Below are 19,298 nucleotides of genomic sequence, written 5' to 3'. Positions count from 1 at the left end.
TCTGAAACCTGCTTCTGTCCCTGCAAGCATGCAGAAGGAACAAAGACAAGGAACCCTGAAGAATGCTGCCTCCCTGAGACGTGATCTAGCTCCCCCCAGCAGCCTGAACTGACAGCTCTGGTACCTGGGGGCAACCTATCTCCTTCTGAAGGTCTGGTGTTGGCTGTGGTGGAAGCTGGGCAAAGCCTGCAGTGCAGTGTCCCAGCAGAGGTAACCCTCATATCCTCCCCAGGGGTGGGATGAAATCACAAGACAGGGTAGCTGGGAGCTCAATCAGCACCTTTTTTATTAATATGCATCATAAATAAAGAAATAAATAAAGGCGAGATACCTTGTTCTAACAGGGAAATACAAATTAAATATGGTGCAACGTCTGCTAAGCAATGTACAAGCAGGAGGTAACCTTGCAAGACCAGGGCCCCTCGCCATGGGGAAGCCAGCCCAGGCACGATGCTGCAAGCAGCGTCAACCCGGCCAAGGCACCAAATACTGGCATGGCCTTTCACTAACACTGTTCCCCACCTGATGGGTAAATGAAGATCCCCACCCCAGCAGGTAGCATGAACATGGCAAGGAAGGGGTTGACTGGCATTGCTTCTACCGAGGACCCCCAGCATCCCCTTGTGCTTGTGCACATTTGTCCCCCACCACCCTATGGCACTGCTCAGCAAGACCAAAAACACTACGCCAAGGAGAGCACCACCCCTCCCTCCCCGGCTCCCCGACTCCCTCTGGGAGCACCCTTCGATCTACCTACTGGGAGCGCTGCCCCCAACTCCAAAGAGCACCCCTAGCCCAGTCAGGGACCCTGCCCTCACCCCGGCCCCTCCAACTCCCCCTCCACTGAGCATCCCAGGGCTTCCCAGGCACTGGCTGCCTGCTCAGTGTGGAGGGCGTGGGACCACCCCCCAAAGAACCCATTTCCACACAGGGTGGCACTACTCATCCTGGACCTACGTAACACTGAACATCCACACACCTTCTTCACGACCCCACACACCCCTTTGCTCCGCACACACACACATACCCTGTCCCCCTCCTCTGGCCGTGGCCAGGCACAGCCTCAGCCCTGCAGTGTGGCAGTGCCAGGCCACTTGGCTCGGTACAACACACCAGGCACCACTATAACGCATTAGGACAGGGCTTCTCCAGCGTCAGGGAGCGTCCCTTGCAGCCCCCCATCAATGCAACCCATCAGTCCAGCCTTGCAGAGACCCTGCCAATGCGTAGTGGCTCTACCCCTGCAGCTGATGGTGCCAAGGATGCTGAAGGCTGCAGACTGCACTGCCACCCCCAGGGAGGGTACGGCCAGCATTCTGCACCCTCCAACATGAAACTGAGCCAGGCAGCAGGAGCAGCACTGCTGTGGCAGGGACTGCTTGCATTCCTGTTACGTACAAGTCAATGGCCTACAGGTGCTGGAAGTGACATGGGGTGGAGGAGGCTCAGGCAGTCCCCGGTGTGGTTGCATGCATGGCGATGCCTGGCAATATGAGGTGCAGCTCACAGAAGACCCCACGGGCCGAGATGGCCTTTGGCAGCTGCACGAGGAGGGGCAAGAAGGAACCACCTATGGTTACTGTATTCTGTAATGGCAAGAAAGGTAAGAAACTAGCAAGAAGCTATGTCTGTTCCTCTGGCAGGGTAGGCTTCCCCAGAGGAGCCTCAGCAGCTCATGGTACTGTGCTTGGCCTCCCAGCCACATCAGTAGTCCTCGTCCTCCGGATGGGTGACGTACATGACGGGCACCAGTCCCTTCTCGGAGCCGAGGCTGCACTGCAGCCAGTCACCGTCCACCTTGGAGATGACCTGCAGGATGTCCCCCTTGTTGAAGCTCAGCTGTCCTGCCTCAGTGGCAATGTGATGGCAAAGAGCTTTCACCTCACTGCAGGCAGAAAGAAGGGAGGAAGGATTAGCTCACCACAGGATGCTCACCCTGCTGAAGCCCAGGGACCACTGCAGGCATAGGGGAGTGAGGAAGACCACCCCCTGCCTTCCTCCCCAGCCAGGATCCCAGCTGCCCCCCAGCTTCCCCTCACTTGCAGACTGCAGAGTTGCAGCAGATGGGTGCAGAAGCTGCATCATTGTCCCAAACCATCCCCTAGTCCACAAGTACAAAGGAGGTCAGGTGAACTGCAACAAGCAGAGCTGTGCCAACAACACCCACTGCACCCCAGTGCTTGCAGGACTGCCACATGGCGCCACTCACCAGGGAGGCTGGGGAGACAGCCCCCGGGCTGGCTGTGCCACGGGGGGCACTTCAGGTGGCTCTCGCTGGGAGGGCTCTGGCTCAGGAGCTGCTTCTCGCCACATGCTTGCCCCAACTGTTTGGGCCACCAGCTGGAACACAGATTTGTCCAAGCTCAGCCAGCCAGAGGGCAACCTGTAAGAAGAAGACAGAAGCAGGTAGTGGCAGGGAAGCATACCTGGGGGCAAGGAGCAGCTGCTCTCATGGCAAGGTCACAGCTTAGAGGTCTGGCTCCATGCATGAAGCACACTGTGGTCCCCAGGCTGTCTCCTGGCCGGGAGGGCTCAGCATCCTGCAGATGCACCTTGGCCTATACTGGGAAGGACATTTCCAGTGGCCATAGAAACAGTTAAGGGTATAGAGGGAGAGGCAGTGCAGGGAGGTCTCAGCTACACTGGGAACTTCATGCCTCCTCCTCCTCACCTGTTGCGTACAACAGGGATGGCTCCATGTTCCGTTCTCATTATGTGTTTTTGGGAGGGATGACTTGATGATGGGGGGCGTGCAGCCAGGGCCCTTCCCCTGGAGAGGGGGCTTAGGACCTGAGGCAGCGGTAGAGCTCCGGCAGAACAGGAAAGCCCAAGAGGCTGACTGAGCAAGGGTAGGAGCTGAAGGGGACGGTGGTGTGGGAGGAATTAAGGCAGGCTGGCAGGGGTGACAGACCTCTCTGTTCACACACTGCCTCCGATGTACCACTGTGGTGTAGCCCAGCAGTCGGCTGTTAGCCTGACTTCCACCTGCACTACTGTGACCACGGATGAACCAGCCCTCCCCAGCCCCAAACCGTCCCTGCCCTTACCTGTTAGGCTGCCTGGGCTCTTTTTGAACTTTCCTGGACCCAAACAAGTGTCCCCACTTGATGGGCTGGCTGCCCTCTGATGCACTGGTGCTGCTCTCCTCTTGCGGGACTGGTGCTGCTCCCACTCTTTGCTGAGCCCCCGCCTCCTTCTCCTTGCTGCGCTTCAGCTCCGTAAGCACGGAGTCTGGGGGACTGCCCATCCAGAAGGGCCAGCTCCGTTCCTTCACCTCTTCACTGACCAGTACCTGCTGGGGCTTTTCCAAGGGCTCTTCCATGGCTTCAGGACTTGGCTTGCTGGCAGCCTTGGGCTTCTCCTCCAAGGTGCCCTCAGCAATGGGGCAAGCTTCTGCACCCTCCACCACCCCTTCGCGGGGAGGTGGTGCCTTGCGGGCCTCTGCTGACCTAGGCACAGTATTCGAAGTCTTCTTCTCATAGCGGATGAACTTAGAGCCTTCAGCTGAGCCCTCGATGTAGATCTGAGAGCTCTGCATAAGCTGGTACCACCAGCCTGCCTGCCTGTCCTTCTTCCTCTCCCACGTGCTCTCTCGCAACTTCCTCCGCTCTTCCTCCCTGTCGCTGTCTCCACAGGAGGCCCCCACACCCTTGACCCTCTCACTGGCAGCTTGCTGGGGGCTGTGGCCTGGTGAGATATCACCATCTCTGGCACCCACTTTGCATGCTTCAGGGGCAGTGCTGCAGCCGTCGGGGTCCTCACTGCTGCCCCGCGTCCGCATCAGCTGCAGGGTGGAGTGTGCGGAGAGCAGCAGGTCCTGCTTCACACGTAGCAGCTCCTTTTGCTGCTGCTGCTCTTTGCCCATCTGCATCAGGTGGTGCTCGAAAAGCAGGTCTAGGTTGAACGGCAGCAGGGAGAGAGGCTGGAGCAGGAGCAGGAGCTCCTCGAAAAGAGGCTGGCACACGCTGTGAGACAGGCACAAAAACCCCACCGGCTGGTAGTGTGCCAGGACAATATCTGTAGGGCAAGAGACATTAATTAGAGGCCCTTGCCACTTTCGCCAAGCCACCAAGAAGCTGCTGACACTGTAGGGAGAGGAGCTGGTCACTAGTTTTTGTCACAGCTGTGGCTGCAGCGTGAGGCTCGGCACTGGGTCAGGTAGCACCAGGTGCTCTGTGAGCTCCTGGCAAACTGGCCCAGACCCTGCAGCACCAGCCTGGCAGACTATCCACTGGGATGACCTCTGCTGCAAAATACATGAGAGTAGAGTGTGAATAAAGAGCATTAAAGGCTTTGCACGTATTAAAATTCTCTTCCCACCTCCTGGAGATGAACAAGGAGCTGTGGATCTGGCCAACACCGGTCCCCTACGGAGAGGGGTGTCAGGGGCAGCTGAATACAGCCTTTCCAGAGACACAGCTGGGCTGAACTGGATCCTAACAGAAAATGGGCTAGTATTTCTACCTGCAGCATTCACCCTTCACTTCATCCTGCAAGGCCAGGTTGGATGGAGCTTTGAGCAACCTAGTCTAGTGGAAGGTGTCCCTGCCCATGGCAGGGGTGGTGGTGGAAGTAGATGATCTTTAAGGTCCTTTCAAACCCAAAACATTCAATGATTCTATGATTCATCTGACCACATCTGCAGTGCCGCCACGCTTCAGCTTTCTTGTCAGGTCTCACTCCCAGGGACAACGTTGGGAACAGGATTTATGGCTATTTAGCCCCATTGAGATAACATACAACACAGACAGGACTTGCACCTTATCTCTACCCGCTTTGCCTGGCCTTCCTCATCCTGACAGCCCTAGCTTTTGCTTACACTTCTAGCTCTTAATGATGGCTTGAAACAGATGGTCTTCTGCTCCAGAAAACCAGGATGCTTTCTCTTGCCACACTGCTCAGCGAGTCTGCTCTCCTGTCTGCTCCAAAAAGAAGTGTTGACTGCACACACAGACCTGGGAAATGTCTGCTGACAGCCCCCAAATCTGCCAGAAGATACTGGGCTGGACTTCTTAGAGTGCACAGGGCCCTGGGCTGAGCACAGGCTGAGCAGCAGCATTCTCAGGAGATCCAGCAGGTTGAGTCTGTCTCACTGTGCACTTAGCACTTAGTCATGCTGCTTGTAAGCATCAGGCAGCTTGGTTGTGCTGCTGAGTTATCTGCACACTTCAGAAACATTTCTGGTTGAAAAAAACAGATATATCCAGTAAAAAGTTTGGGCTTTTGTCAAGAGGTTTTCCTTTCCATTTCTTTCCATTTCCCATGCCTGAAGGGTTTCAGCTAAGTGTGCACATCTCCATCTGTACAAAGCTCTTAGGCACCGAGCATGGAACACAGAAATTTGGAGAGGGTTAGATCTGGTCTCCTGCGGGTAGACTAAGGGATCTGCATTGGAGGTGATACCCTTCGATACCAGCTGCAGCTGGGAAGAACATGTCTGGCCAGGCTCACCTGGAGGGAGCTGCATGGAGCTTGGACTTCCACCTGGAACTTTCCCAGTAAACTGGGTCTGTGTATACTCTGGTCCTTCAGCTCAGAGCAGAAGGGAGCAGCCCAGGCTGAGAGAACAACAAAAGAAATGCAAGCCCCTCCTGTGCTCTACACTGTGCAGAATTTGTCCCCCACTGCAGCCCACAGCCCTCAGGCTCTTACCTTCATGGTTGTAAAGATGGTTGAACCAGAACTCCAAGGACCGAATACTGCAGGAAGGGAAAACAAGCAGTGAAATAAAGAAATAAAGAAAGAAAAGAAAGAAAGAAAGAAAGAAAGAAAGAAAGAAAGAAAGAAAGAAAGAAAGAAAGAAAGAAAGAAAGAAAGAAAGAAAGAAAGAAAGAAAAGAAAGAAAGAAAGAAAGAAAGAAAGAAAAGAAAGAAAGAAAGGAAGAAAAGAAAGAAAGGAAGAAAAGAAAGAAAGAAAGAAAGAAAGAAAGAAAAGAAAGAAAGAAAGAAAGAAAGAAAGAAAGAAAGAAAGAAAAGAAAGAAAGAAAGGAAGAACAAAAGAAAGAACGAGTGAAAATCGATTCATCCCCTTCATCCTTTCTGTTTTACAAGAAGAAGTGTGGCTGGAAAAGGGCATTTATTTACACAGCATGAGCCTGTGAACCTCAAGACCTAGTGAAAGGACAGTGGCTCACTTCCATCAGCATGCGCTAATCACAGTCACCCAGATTGTCATGGAGCCATCCAGTTTGCTTTACATGAGGCATTCTGCAACCCTAACGCCTAACAACCATGTCTCCAGCAAACTTCCTCACCATTTAGCTCCTAGGTCCACGGCTTAACTTAGTTTTTCTGAGAAGGGCTCACATGGAAGAGGCAAATAATTTACAAACGTAAGACTATTGCTGCAATCTTGGTATCTTGTGCCAGGAGGGGAGACCTGGGCTACCCTGGGTGGGGAGAACAAAGCAGAGCTTGCTCCTGCTTGTAGGGATCCCCCAACATCTGGAGAACTTGGGGACTCTTGCTGCTGCCAGGGCTCTTTCTGACCGCTGGAGAGGGGCAGGGAAATATAATCCTAGCAGAGCTCATCCCTTCACCGTCAAGAAGACATTGCTGCCACCTTCTGTTTAACACTAAGTGTAGTATGCACACTCCTTATCCAACCTGGAAGAGCCAGTCTTGACTCCTGGAACAGGGCAATTTCTCCTTCAGAGCCTCATGCTTGTTCACTGAAGGCCCGCAAAGCGGTGATGTAAGTAGGAATTTCCAGGAGTAATGTATGCATGTGTTATGTCTAACCTTGTATGAACCCTGACAGATTCTTCCCACCTAATGTTCTGGGGCTAAACCAAGCTGACAATGTCCTTCAGTGGGCTACAGCCACTCTTCTCACTCCTGACCTGGCTGGGTAGGCTTTGATCCTTCTGGAGTTCCTTGAGGCTCACAGGTTCTTCCTTCCCTCACCTGTAACTGGGAAGCAGCTTCCCAGGGTTCTTAAGTCTTTGACAACTGTGCCTGCCTGCAGTCAAGGACCAGCACCTGCTGCCAGCCCTGGGCAGTGACATGCAGCCAGCCCAGGGAGCCTGCTTACTTGAGGAGGCCAAAGATGAATGCGTTGAACCTCATGGTGTGGTTGGTGAGCTCCGTGTACTGGCTAATCTTGCTATAGAGGCTGTGCAGCAACTTGGTAGAGGGGCCTATGGAGAGAAGCAAAACTTTGAGATTAGTTGTGGTCACCAAAGCCAAAAATGACACCATGGGGAGGAGCATCAAGTCGAGGGTAGACTTTGGCTGCGTGCCCATGCCTGTATATGCACTGCCCCTCCACCAAACACCAAGATCAGCTCACTCCATCCCAACAGTTAAGACTCCACAAGGGAGATGGGCTGTGTTCTGTCCCAGACTGCCACTCCAAAACTCTGGGAGGGTTTCAATACCGCAAGGACCTGCCTCCCAGACTTCAGGGACAATCACGGCCCTTGGCTCAAAATCAGCAGGTACACAGAATATTGTGGGAGGTGGTTATAATTCGGAGTGTCTGAAATCACAGAGGTAAACACAGAGCTGGAGATTTGCCTCAAACAGGGTGGGAGGCTTTCCAGCCCTGGATGTAAATTCTTCATGATGCAGAAATCAGTGTGGCCCTGCCATCTGTAACCTCAGAAAGGAGTGACAGCCACTGCCACAATCCAGGGTGCAGCCTGGCACTAGCATCAAGTGCAGGTGTTGTGGGCATCCTTGAGCCAAGTAAGCTGTGAGTGCAAATTCTCTTACAGACCAAACTGAAGCACAATTCCGCCTTATACAACAGCTGTGCAAGGCTAAAGATGGTCTAGAAACACCCTGAAAACTTAGAGGGGGGAAAAAAGATTTTTTTTCCCCCTTTTTTTGATTTCTAGGGCCTGTTATAGGAGAATTTGGAAATTTCAGGGGAAATGACAATAAATATTTGGGCAGAACACAGCACTGGCTCTCCCATCTTGCAAGAGAAGGTCAAGCTGCACCCTGTTCCATGCAGGAGATGGATGGGTATCAGTCTGCATTCCCATCCTTATAATCAACTTTCCCTAGCACCTCCCAGCAATAACGTGGCAGTACCACAAAGTAACGGGCATTGCTGCATGCCCTCCATACCTAGCTGAGTGGATGCCTCCACCACACTCCAGGGGATGTTCCTCCTCTGGCCAATGATCATGTCCAGGACGTAAGCCTTGAGCCCATCACTCAGAATGTCCCGGACAGCAGGGCACAGGTATTTCAGGATGAGGTGCCCCACGTTGGGGCTCACGGAGCTGTTCCCAAGTTTGGCCTAAAGGAAAACAGGCAACAGGGAGAGTGTTGGTAACTGCTCTACAATGTATAGATGCATGCAAACAATCTAGCCCCACTTGCCTACTACAGACACCCAGCAGGCAATATCCAGTCTATCATGACGCCCAGCAGCTCCTTGAACTGGAAGGCCCTTCTTCACCCCTGCTGCCTCATACACCGCTTCTGGACTGCTCCCTGTAAGGGCTGCCCCAGGCTAGGACAAGGGAATAGTTTAGGAAGAGAATATCCCAACTTGGGAAGAGGATATCCCAATTATAAGGGATGCCTGGTTCTGCCTACAAGTATAACAAGGCTGTCCTGCTGGAGGAAGAAAAGAGTAGGGGATTTTTCTGCTGCTGTAGATTTTCTTGTTGCTATTTTTGAACCAGAAAGCAGCAAGCCACATAGGAACTACCAGCTCCGAGGGGTTAAGGAACACTTAACTCAGTGACATGCCATGCTGTAATTCCTAGGGATTACTATAAATAAACAGGGTGAGGGCAAAATGGATGGACAGAGCTCAGGTTGAGGTGAGGAGCACATAAGAGCCCAGCACCAGCAGAGCAGGGGCATATTCTGCTGCATACAGCCTTTTAGCTGCTGAGGAGTCTATCCAAACAAGTCAGCCTCAGGCCGTGCATGTCACATTGGTGGTCCCAGGCAGTGGTGTTCAGGGCACACAGATTTTAGCAGCTGAGCTGGAATTACAGTAGCTAGCTGGCACAGGTCCCCAAAGGCCCTGAACTGAGATTGAACTTCTGGGTCAGGAATAATCCCGTCAGATCCACGGAGCGTGGGAGCATCAGGGACGAGTGCTGCCTTTTGACAGGTGAATGCTCAGCCCTTGGTGCACTGACATAACGAAACCCCAGGTCAAAACCACAGCACTGTCTGGTAAGTAAAGTAATGGGGGAAAGCTGCCATCATTCCCCAAACCAACAATGCGAGAACAGGGAATTCACTGTGAAGCCTTAAAAAGCTGTGGGAATCCCAACAGCTCTGGTTAGGCTGCACAGCAACCTCTGCATCAGCAACCGTTGTAATTAGGGGCAAATTACCCTGGCCTCTGAGGTAAGACTGAATGGGCTTGGAATCTGTCCCAGAGAGGTTTCTCCTTGGGGATGGCACTGCAGGTCATTGTTGTCCAAACAGTGTCACATTGCTGCCACAGAGTCCCCTGCCTGAAGCAGAGCATTCAGCGCTGAGAGGAGGCACCACAAACACGCTGGGTGTCACAGGACTGCAGACACTGCCTGGTACAAACAGAAGCAAACTTGCTCTGCTTCTGTGTTATTCCAGAAATGGGAGATGAGGGGAGCACAGACCAAAGACAGCCAGTCCCATGAACAACCTAGGTGCACTCTGAAGCTAGTGGGTTCATGGTAGGACTACAGATGGTGCCCCCCTGCCCCACATGGGCAATGATTGATGCACTTTTTTATCACTACGGAGCCCTGTGACACATCGAGGGAATAGGGAGATTGCTTTGTCCTGGCACCAGTGCCAGAACAGAATCAGGGAATGTGTGGAGGAGGGACACACAACTCTGTACTGTATGAGAAAAAAGAGTTGGTGTACTGCATCAGACCAGAATTCCAGCTGGCCTTGTATTCTTTCTTATAAAGAGCCTTAAGTAAGTACATAAGAAAGAGTCAAACCAGAGCAAACTTATATAATACTTGCCCTTAATACTCTCACAGCCTACAACTACTTTCAACTCAGAGAATACCTAAGCTAGACATTCTTTCCCTGTATTCAATAGACCTCAATGAACTTCCCTTCCCTGTGTTTTTCTGATCTTCCCTTAATTCCATGCACTCTTTTGGCACCCCAGCATCGGGCAGCAAGAACTGTCACAAATTTATTATTATCTGCTGCATGGCGTACCATTGCCTTTGTTTGGTTTGTTCTTGGTACTGCTGCCTTCACTGGATACCCTGCAGTTTTTGACTACAGAGGATGGAGGGGCAATCTTTCTCCATCCTCTCCATGTCACTCATGATGTTGAAAGCAAGACATACCTTCACCCCTGGATCCCTGCTGGTTCCAAAGTGAGCCACAATCAGGTCAACAGCAGTGTTGATTGCCTTCACCAGACCTAGAGGGAAAGAACAAGTCAGAGAGCTGCCTAAGGGGCTCTAGGACAGACCCTAGGACAGACCAATGAAAAAAACAGGCAGGGGCATTTCAGGCCCGTGTCAGAATGTGTGACCTCTCTACCAAAACCATGCAAAGCTTCTCCAAACTCCTCACCAAATCTGTACTTGCAGGTTCCAACACTCACCAGCCCAACAGCAGGACGACCTTTGTAAGTGGCTGAAGCATAAGACACCCTGTCAATATTCCCGAAGGACATGGATTGTCACCTCCACACACCATCCCTTGAGGGAGCAGGGATGAGGACTGGGGCAATTAGTCTTTTGCTGCTTTGACCCTACACAGTGGCGGGGCAGAAGCCATGCATTTGTCAAGCTATGTAATGACGTTCAGTAACAAGCCAGTGGTGGGTGACCTGACACCTGCATCAGTACAGTGCAAGAACAGAACTGGAAGAAGGGAAAGCTGTCATCTCCAGTAACCACCAACACAGAGCTGGCAAAGGCAGGGGAGCCTTTCTGCACATCCCTTGCTCCTGAAATGATACTGAGTTAGCTGTCAACAACCCAGTCCCCAATGCTGCCTCTAGCATGGGTCTCACCACAGCCATATCTAGTCCTGCTTTGAAATCCTTTCTTCCACTCTTTTATATAAACAATTTACCAGGTAAGACCCATTAGACCTTTTACCTAAATTACAAAATGTCAGGCTAGCACACCTGCAACATCACGCAGATACACAAGTCTGTCCTTGCATACTGAGACAGGGATGGCCGCCTGCTGTGCCTTAGGGTCATACTCCTGTGCCTGCCTGCTCTCTCTGCTCTTTCTTGTGGACTAATGATCCTTTCTAATCACACTTTCTGGGACAAGCAGCTCAAAGATACTCCATGGCACATTGCATGGTGCAGACACCACAACAACCTGCCATGGAAACAGCCAGCAGTCCAGGGGGACACGTAGTTATGATGCTGCAGTAGAGAAGGACAGGGAAAGAAATCATTATGTCTATAGAGATGAGATGAGACAAAGAGAAGCACTGTCTCATGCTGCACCACACCACATTCTCATCCATGAGAGATGCACAGACTCACCTTTCTTCTGCAGCAAGTCGATGGAGATGGACTCTGTGTTGCCATCTGGGGAGAGGCAGAACTCAGCAGGGGGTTTCTCTGCTAGTGAGAAGTAGTCAGGGAAGAAGTCAGTGTAGGTAAGCTGGAGTTGCCTCATAGACTGTCCTGCAGGGCCAAGACATGGGGGAGAAGGATCATACCACAGTCTCTCCCACATGGTTCGCTTTTTCCAGAAGCAACCTGCACCAGCAGCCGTCTTCACCCCAGCCTGTCCAAGGCTGGGACAGCAAGGCTACAGGCTTTTTACTCTCCCAGCAACGGTTTGCAATGTGAGCCTGTACAGTTCAACCCCACGGTCCACCCAACATCTAGCTCCACCTTGACTGGGAGCTTATGGGCACTGGAAGATGCCATGGGAGGTTCAACCTCACAGCCTGGTGCTATGGGAAACCTTGCTGCACCAGTCTCTCAGGGCTGCTGTGTGGACAGCCCCAGCAAGTGGGGTTGAAAGCAGAGCACAGAGAGAATCCTTACTTGTCACACAGAGGCATCCACAGGCAACAAACTACATGTCTCTGCCTGTCCCCTGGGATGGCCTCTGTTTTCAAGAGGTGACTTCTGCAGCAGCTCCTTCATGTGCTCAGTTTCCATCTGGTCGATTCCCCAGCCCTGTGCTACGCATCTTCCCGTAAAGGAGGGATGGAGAAACTGGATTGGCAAAGCAAGGTGTAGAGCTTTGTGGAATTCCCTTCTCGACTTGAGGCTGGCCTGAAGAATGCTCTCCCTCCCACAGACAGGCAACACTGCTCTCCCCAGAGGGCTCTCAAAGGTTCAGCCAAAAGCAGCCTGCCCCTCTTAGCCCTTCCTGCACAGGTTTTGGAGAATAGGGAAGACATAAAGGGCAAAGCAAGAAGACAGAGTCCTGTGGAGCACTACAGTGCTGCCAGCTGCCCCATGAAAGCTATAGCCCAGCACCTAGCATGCTGCCAGGGTTGGGACAGACGCTGTGGGGCACAGACACGGGATTTCCAAGGGCCACAGCTCCTGTGTTAGTCCAGGAGCGCTTGCTGAGGTCTCAGCAGGCTCTTGGGCCATTCACTTTCCCCTTCAATCCAGCCCAAAGCTGGACCTCACTGGTCTCAGCTCATGGAGAAGAGGGGAGGCACCACACAGATTGTACCTGCCAGTGAGGCAATTTTCACCTTACTCTTGTACCCCTCAGCCCCACTGCGAGTAGATGCATCATTCCTCCTGCTTGGAGCCCGCAGAGCAGTGATGAAGCCAGGCTGAACCTGAGCCCCAAGGTCACCTCCCAAGACCCCCCAGCAGAAAGGTGGTGCGCACCGTTCAGCTTGCAGTGGAAATGGCTGGTGTTGAGAGTGCCAGGGAGCTCAAAGATGGGGTTCACCCAGTTCAGCCGAGGCTCTTGCTGCCTTCTGTCTAGGCTACCTGCTAAGCCAGGCAGCCCTGAAACGCGGTCCAGACCCAGGGGGTTCCTCCGCCTGTACTCCCGCCACTTCAGCGCTTGCGGAGAGAGGTGGTTCGCTAGGAAGTTGCAGACAGTGGGCACCAGATGGGAGGATATGAACAGATGGGAGGACATGGAGGGGAGATGGGGAGAGAGAAGATGAGGAAGAGGAAGGACAGAGAAAGAGAGACAGCACATTAGTTAAAAGTCCAGCAGTGTTTCAGGACATTAGCACATGTACATGGAGGAGGCAGAGGCCACAGCCTGGCAGAGCATGGCAGGAGCCTGAGTGGCCTCCTGGCTGCAGGCATAGAGGGATCAGGTTTCGGGCACCCCCAAGGATGCAGCATGGGGTGCTGTAAGAGCAGAAGGCCATGCTGCCCTCTCCAGAGGCATAGCGTAGGAGTCAGGACTGCAGGGACAAGCTCTTAGCATAGGGCTTCCTTTTGCAGACAAAGCGATGGTAGGGGCTGTTGGGCACTGCAGCTATAACGATGGGGAACCGCCATAGCCATAGGGAGCTGGAGATGTTCCAGAACAGCACGTCCTGGTGGATGGGTACCTACCATTGACAGGCCGTATTCCCAGGCTGCTCAGGGGACCAGAGCTGTTGCTCTCACTGCCACTTCTCCAGTGGGGATCTGCATGGCCTCCCACTCTGCTCACGGGCATACCACCCACCGAGAGGGGCGGGAGGGACCCACTGTGGAGCTGATACTCTGAGAGCGGTGGACTTGGCTCCAGCGGTGCCTCCTTCTTGGGAACCAGCTTGGGGTTCTCCTTTTGTCTCAGGGCATCAGCTTTGGTGGATTGGGAGGGCTGCATGGTGCTGACAGCCGGGGAAGACCTTGTGGGAAGCAGGCTGGCGGAGATGGGGCAAGACCTACTTCTGGGGGGCTGGCCCTCTTCAGCTCTTTCTGCCGTGGGCGAGGAAGAGGAGTCCATGCTTTGAAAGAAAGGCACGTTGCATCGCACAGGAGAGTAACTCCCGAGGGGGGACGGCCGGGTTGTCTCAGGGGCAGGCTTCTTAATGCAGCCATCATTGCGGGAGGCAGCTCCGTCTGCTGAGCGCTGGGTCAGAAGTGTGCTGTGGGCTTGGCTCCCCGCCACTGCTGCCTGCTCTGCCGAGGTGGCCAGGGCCGAGGACTGGGAACTGGAGATCTGTTGGCTGGCAGGTCGGTTGCTGGACAAGCTGTAGAGTTGGGAAAGGCTGGAGGCAAAATGGCTGTGCAGGGCACGGGCCTTGGGTGGCTTGCTGAAATGGTGCTGGAATACAAAGGGCTGGATGGGCAGAGTCGTGGGACGCTGGTCCTTGCTGTAGCGTACCACAGGCTTGCTGTCTGTGCCACCACCTTTGGGGAGAGAAAGGGGTACAAAGTGTGAGGACAGGCAGAGGGACAACCATCATCAGCCCAGCATATCGCAGGCCAAAAGGGAGTGTGCTCTCAGCTGTGAGAGGAAGAGGATGAGCTAGAGGCCAGTGAGACACAGCGTGGTTTGAGTCTGAACTGGTTACACACATCATGAACTGGGAAAGTAAAGACATGTGGCCCCAAATGCAGAGTTCCCAGCTGTTTACAGCTGTCTGGAAGAGTAGGACGCTGCACCAGGAGCTTGTCTCTCCTTGTAGGGTCACCAGCTTCACATCCCTTCCCCATCCTTTGCTCCCAGGACAGCACAAAGTCGTGGCCCCAGGCACCTGCCTTCACCCTGTCTCCACCCTGGCAGTACCACAAAGACATGGCCCAACACACTGTGGTACCGCCAGATTTCTTATCCTGAAGGACTGTCCCCTCCCACATGTGCGGAGATCTCACCCAGCTGAGCACAAGCATTGCATGCAATAGCATCACAGCCCTGCATCCCGCATCGCACTTGGTGCTGTCGAAAAGGCTGCTTGCTTCCCCTTCTCCCTCCCTCCCTCCCTCCCTCCTTCCCTCCCTCTTCTTTCTCCTGTAACAGTCTCCCCTCTGAACACACAGCTCCCTTCATTCCCCTGCCTGTACCAGACCTAAGCAGGATGTTCCCAGACAAATTAGGACTGCAGCAGAAATAGAAGACCTTCCAACCCTGGAAAGTGGATGCCTGCTCCAGCAAATGGTGGACAGGGGTGTCCTAAAGGAGTGTGCTGGGCTGACCTCCTATGTGTGCATGCCTCCAGCTCCTGGTGGGGCCACAATATCCTGAGGGACACAGCTGAAGCATGACACACTGTGTGCTCAGTGCACAACACACACAACACTGGATGGACACACAGGGATGACTGGGATCCCTGATCACCAGCCACATCGCATCCTAGCATGGTGTGGAACCTTTTCCTTTGCTTCCCCTCCACTCTCCAAGCTCACAGCAAATCTTGGGACAAAAGACGTATCCCAAGCATGGCCCTGGTGTTACCTGCTGTCTGTGGGGTGTGCCAGACCCTTCTTCCTATAACTAGCTTTTAGCAGGGCTTGTTTTCCCTCCAGCCCCTTCTCAGACCCTCTAGGCTTGCTTGCATGCTGCTCTCAGCTGGAGCACACCACTCCTCTAATCTCTGCAAAACTCATGCTGCAAGTCCTGGCAGAGACTGTGGGAGCTCCATGACCCTGCACTGACAGGAGACTGCTGGCTCTGCCTCTTCCCTCTCCACCTCTGCCCCATGTAACTCCAAAGAAGAAAGGCTAAAACCTCCTCAATGGTTCCCTTCCCTTCACCTGCTGGGAACATTACTCCGCTGAGCATCTACACATCTTTGTCTTAGGAGCTAAAGGCGGGTGATTCTCATGGACTGGGGGAGTACAATGCCCTGGAAGGCAGAGAGTCCTCCAGGCTGCACAGACACTGAAGTGCTAATGCCATGTCCTTCCTTACACAAAACGAGAGGTTTACAAAACCTCAAGAGGCTTTAGAAATACAAAGACAAGACACTTGCACTGATCTGGGTCTGAAATAAGCACAGCAGGGCTCTGTCCCAGGGAGTGGTAGACCAGGAAACAAACTGCACAGACACTGGTCTCCCATCACCATGCTGGTTCCTCTGCTGCTCCCCTTGTGTCCCAAAAAGCTGCCTTTCTTTTTACTTCTCCATTCTGCCTAGTCTGGCTCCTTACCGTCTGCTTGGGCTCTAACATCTCTTTGTCCGTGGCCACCGGCAAAGCCACCTGAGAAGAGGGCATCTGCCTCCGTCAGCAGGGAGAGAGAGGCTTGCTCACCTGCCCCATGCCCACTGGGGACCTTCTCACCGGCGACTGAGTCTTTGGTGGAACACAAAGCCTGGCTATCCCCAAAAGTGTGATTCAAACAGAAGCCCTCGCAGCTCTGGTTCAGGCCATGGACGAAGGGCATGGGTGGAAGACTCTGGCTGCGGCGAGCTCGTTCTTCAAGGAAATTTGGGCAATCCCGCTGTGTCTCAGGGATAGGAGAGAACTCCAAGGAGGAATCACCACTGGACCGGAGTGGTGGGGAGGTGCCATTCTTTTTCCGGCCTTTAGCCAGTTCAGCAAAAGATGTCACCCGCTTTGGGGGAGAACTCTGGATGGGTATTGCTGGACTTTCACTCAGCTTGACTGGACAGCTCACCATGCGTTCCAAAGAGCCCAGCCTGCTGCTAGGACTCCTGTCCAGGTTCTGATCATAGCTCCTGGAGCGCTGCCGGCTTGTGTTGAGGTTAGGTGGCGACACGTTCACGTAGACCTGACCCTCAATCATATTCTGGGTGGATCCTTCCTTCGCCTCCTCTTCACTGCACTCCACGTTGCTTTCTTCTTGTCTCAGGTCAGGCCTTCTAAACAGATAATATTCAGTGGGCTGGGCTGGGCTTCCTTTGGTATGGTCTTCCGAGCAGCTAGTTATGGAAGATCCTGCTGGACTGGGAGAAGACTGGGAAGACAAGTCACACGTGACCAACTTGTAATAATTCTGAGTAGCCACAACAAGCCGTGCTTGGCTCTGGAAGCAGGCAGTGAGGTCTGAGCTCTCCGAAGTGCAAGGCTCACAGTGGAGGTGGTAGGAGTTGCAGTTAGCATCAAGGACAGGTGAGGAGGAGTGTTGACACCCACACACCTTCCCTGAACTCTCTGGGTGATGCGACTCACAAGACATCTTGGATTCTGTGGGTGATGAATGCAAATCCAGGTAAAAAGCTCCTGTGTCTGAGTGGCTGCAGAAGGAAGAGTCACAGGACAGGTTGGCTGAATTCAGGTTAGATCGAGAATGGCCATTCATTTTGTTGTAGAGAGCACTGAAGTTCACCAGCACCCCGTCAGAGCTGTTGCAGGAAGAGTCGCTGATGTAGCCCATCTGTTGGTCGATCACTTCAGACTGACTTGATGAACTGTAGCAGCGACAGTGCTGGAGCTCTGAGCTGGAACAGCTGCATGTCCGGCTGTGTAGGGCATCCTGATTCCTCAGTGATTCACCTGTGTTCTGGTTCCACTCCTGGTCGCCACCATTGAAGGAGAAGGTGGAGGAGCTGCCACGATGGCAGCTGCATTCATCCAGCTCCATGCGTTCTGAGCCCTGGTGGCACCTGTTCGCATTGTTCCTCTGCTGGACATCGTCACTGCTGATTTTGTCCTCTTGCCCATCTACCACACCAGACCGGCTGGCCATGTTCCAGGACTTCACAATATGGTTGGAGTCGTGGAGGTGGAAAGGGGGCAAGGTCAGCTCATGCAGATGAAAGGGAGGCTTGCCAGCCACAAGTGAGTTGTGAAGGTGGAAAGATTTTTGACCCAAGTCATCACCAAAGATGCTGAGGTCTTCACCCTCACTCAGCAGGAAAGGGTTGTGTCGCTTACTGATGCTAGGGACAATCAAATCCCTCGCTTTGCCTTCTTTGTTTTCTGAGGCCTCTGCTGGCGTTTCGGAGGTCTGGAGAAAGCTGCTGTACAGCAAGGAATCGGTTTGCGAAAGGTCTCTGTCTGGAAGGGCAGAGGTCCGTGTAATGCTGAGCTCTGGCTGGCAGAAGGGGTTGGTCCTTTTGCTTACGGAGCAGCACTGTCTGTCAGGGACCTGGCAATGCACCAGGGGAATGTGATGGACAATCAGTGTCTCACCAGTCAGTTTGGGTGGACTATCCATGGTGAGGAATGCTCTTCAGGACATCAGTTAAGCTGGTGCTACCCATGGACAGGTAGGGCTTCACATGAGAGGCAGGGAGGACACTTCTCATGAGGAACTTCAGATACCTAGAGAGAGACAAAAACACAAAGGAAGTCACCTCTCAGGAAAGGCAGTGACTATTTAAAGCATCCTTGGTTTGACTGAAGACTTGTTCTTGTCAGCACAAGTACCCACGTGCAAGGTCCTGAGTTGTCCTTCTTCAGGGAAAGCATCACAAGCACGTCCCCCTCCCTGCAGACTCCTGGGACAACACTTGTGCTTCCACTTGGCCCTCTCAAACTTTTCTGAAATAACTGTTTCACTCAAGTGGCCAAAGGGCTGCACAGGCTTTGGGCTACGTGAAGACCTCACCACGGACGGCACTATACACTCACAGGACAACACGCAGACAGCACCAGGTCTGAAATGAAGTGCTGCACTCTGATGAATGCACACATCTTCTCGGACTGGATTAATCCTTGCCTCCCTTTAGGTACCTTGAACTTTCCTTTAAGGACCAAACACTGAACCGTGCCGCCAGGCCTTGCAGTATTAAGAGACACACAAGTCCAGACAGAGACTGGAAAGCAGGAACAGACTGGAACAGGAAAGCAGCAACAACCATGCCTCTCCAACATCCAGCAGCCCTAAAGCTCATTCACTGGTGCCAAAGTATGCAACTAGATACGCACACAAGGGACTCTCATCTGCAAAGGAGCGGATGACTTCAGTGGGGCCATGGGGAGCCACTGGTGATGGTCCCATACAGAACATTGCCTTCTGCTGAACTCTTGCTGATGGTTAAGCCTCAGCTCAAACCAGCCTCTCTGGTGATCCAGGGTGCCTGGTTCACAGTCCCCTGACACTCGGCCACAGTACCTGTGGCACTTACCTGCTTATCTTACTGCCTGCTGCACTTCCTAACAGTAAGACTGCCACAGGGGCGATACAGGCAGAGCATCTAAGAGCCCGACTCCCTCAGTGTCCAGTAAACAGCAGGTTCTCATGAAGCTAGAGGGGCATGTTCATCAGCATTTGATATGGGAGAGCGGAGAACATATTCATTCCTCCTTCCCTGTCGAACCCAGATGTCTAGCCTGCAAGCCCTCCAGGACAGTCTGGAGGGAGGTTCCCTCTTGCCTTCCCTTCTACATGCCAGAGAAGCCAGTGCAGAGAAGTGCACTGGAGGGCAGCTAAGGCAGCAAGGAGAGGAAGAAACCACAAAAGACAACAGTGATCCAGGATGGTCCTAAGGGATTAAAAAATTACCTAGTGTTCTCATAGATCCACCACTTCCTCTGAAAATCCTGGCCCAAACACCCTT

At 53.1% G+C, this 19,298-nt stretch overlaps 1 protein-coding gene across 8 annotated transcripts in view; it reads right to left on the bottom strand.

Annotated features, from left to right (window-relative positions):
* Window positions 1–262: 262 nt before the first annotated feature.
* Window positions 263–19,298, bottom strand: part of RUSC2 (RUN and SH3 domain containing 2) — a 62,914-nt gene continuing 43,878 nt past the window's right edge. For 5 of the 8 annotated variants that reach the window (XM_055698759.1, XM_055698763.1, XM_055698761.1 and 2 more), the window contains 11 exons: window positions 15,982–18,060; window positions 13,456–14,241; window positions 12,766–12,966; window positions 11,443–11,586; window positions 10,274–10,350; window positions 8,076–8,250; window positions 7,033–7,138; window positions 5,653–5,699; window positions 3,048–4,017; window positions 2,210–2,383; window positions 263–1,885 (listed from right to left, as the gene is read on the bottom strand). In XM_055698759.1, coding sequence (XP_055554734.1) covers window positions 1,705–1,885; window positions 2,210–2,383; window positions 3,048–4,017; window positions 5,653–5,699; window positions 7,033–7,138; window positions 8,076–8,250; window positions 10,274–10,350; window positions 11,443–11,586; window positions 12,766–12,966; window positions 13,456–14,241; window positions 15,982–17,953 — 4,833 coding nt within the window. In that variant the 5' untranslated portion in view covers window positions 17,954–18,060 and the 3' untranslated portion in view covers window positions 263–1,704. The remainder of the gene's footprint in view (window positions 1,886–2,209; window positions 2,384–3,047; window positions 4,018–5,652; window positions 5,700–7,032; window positions 7,139–8,075; window positions 8,251–10,273; window positions 10,351–11,442; window positions 11,587–12,765; window positions 12,967–13,455; window positions 14,242–15,981; window positions 18,061–19,298) is intronic. The other 3 variants (XM_055698764.1, XM_055698765.1, XM_055698766.1) reach the window with 3 other exon arrangements.

Source organism: Falco cherrug, chromosome Z (genome assembly GCF_023634085.1).
Source record: "Falco cherrug isolate bFalChe1 chromosome Z, bFalChe1.pri, whole genome shotgun sequence".
Lineage (NCBI taxonomy): Eukaryota > Metazoa > Chordata > Aves > Falconiformes > Falconidae > Falco > Falco cherrug.
Note: the sequence above shows the minus strand (reverse complement) of the source record. Positions and strands in the feature narration are given on the sequence as shown.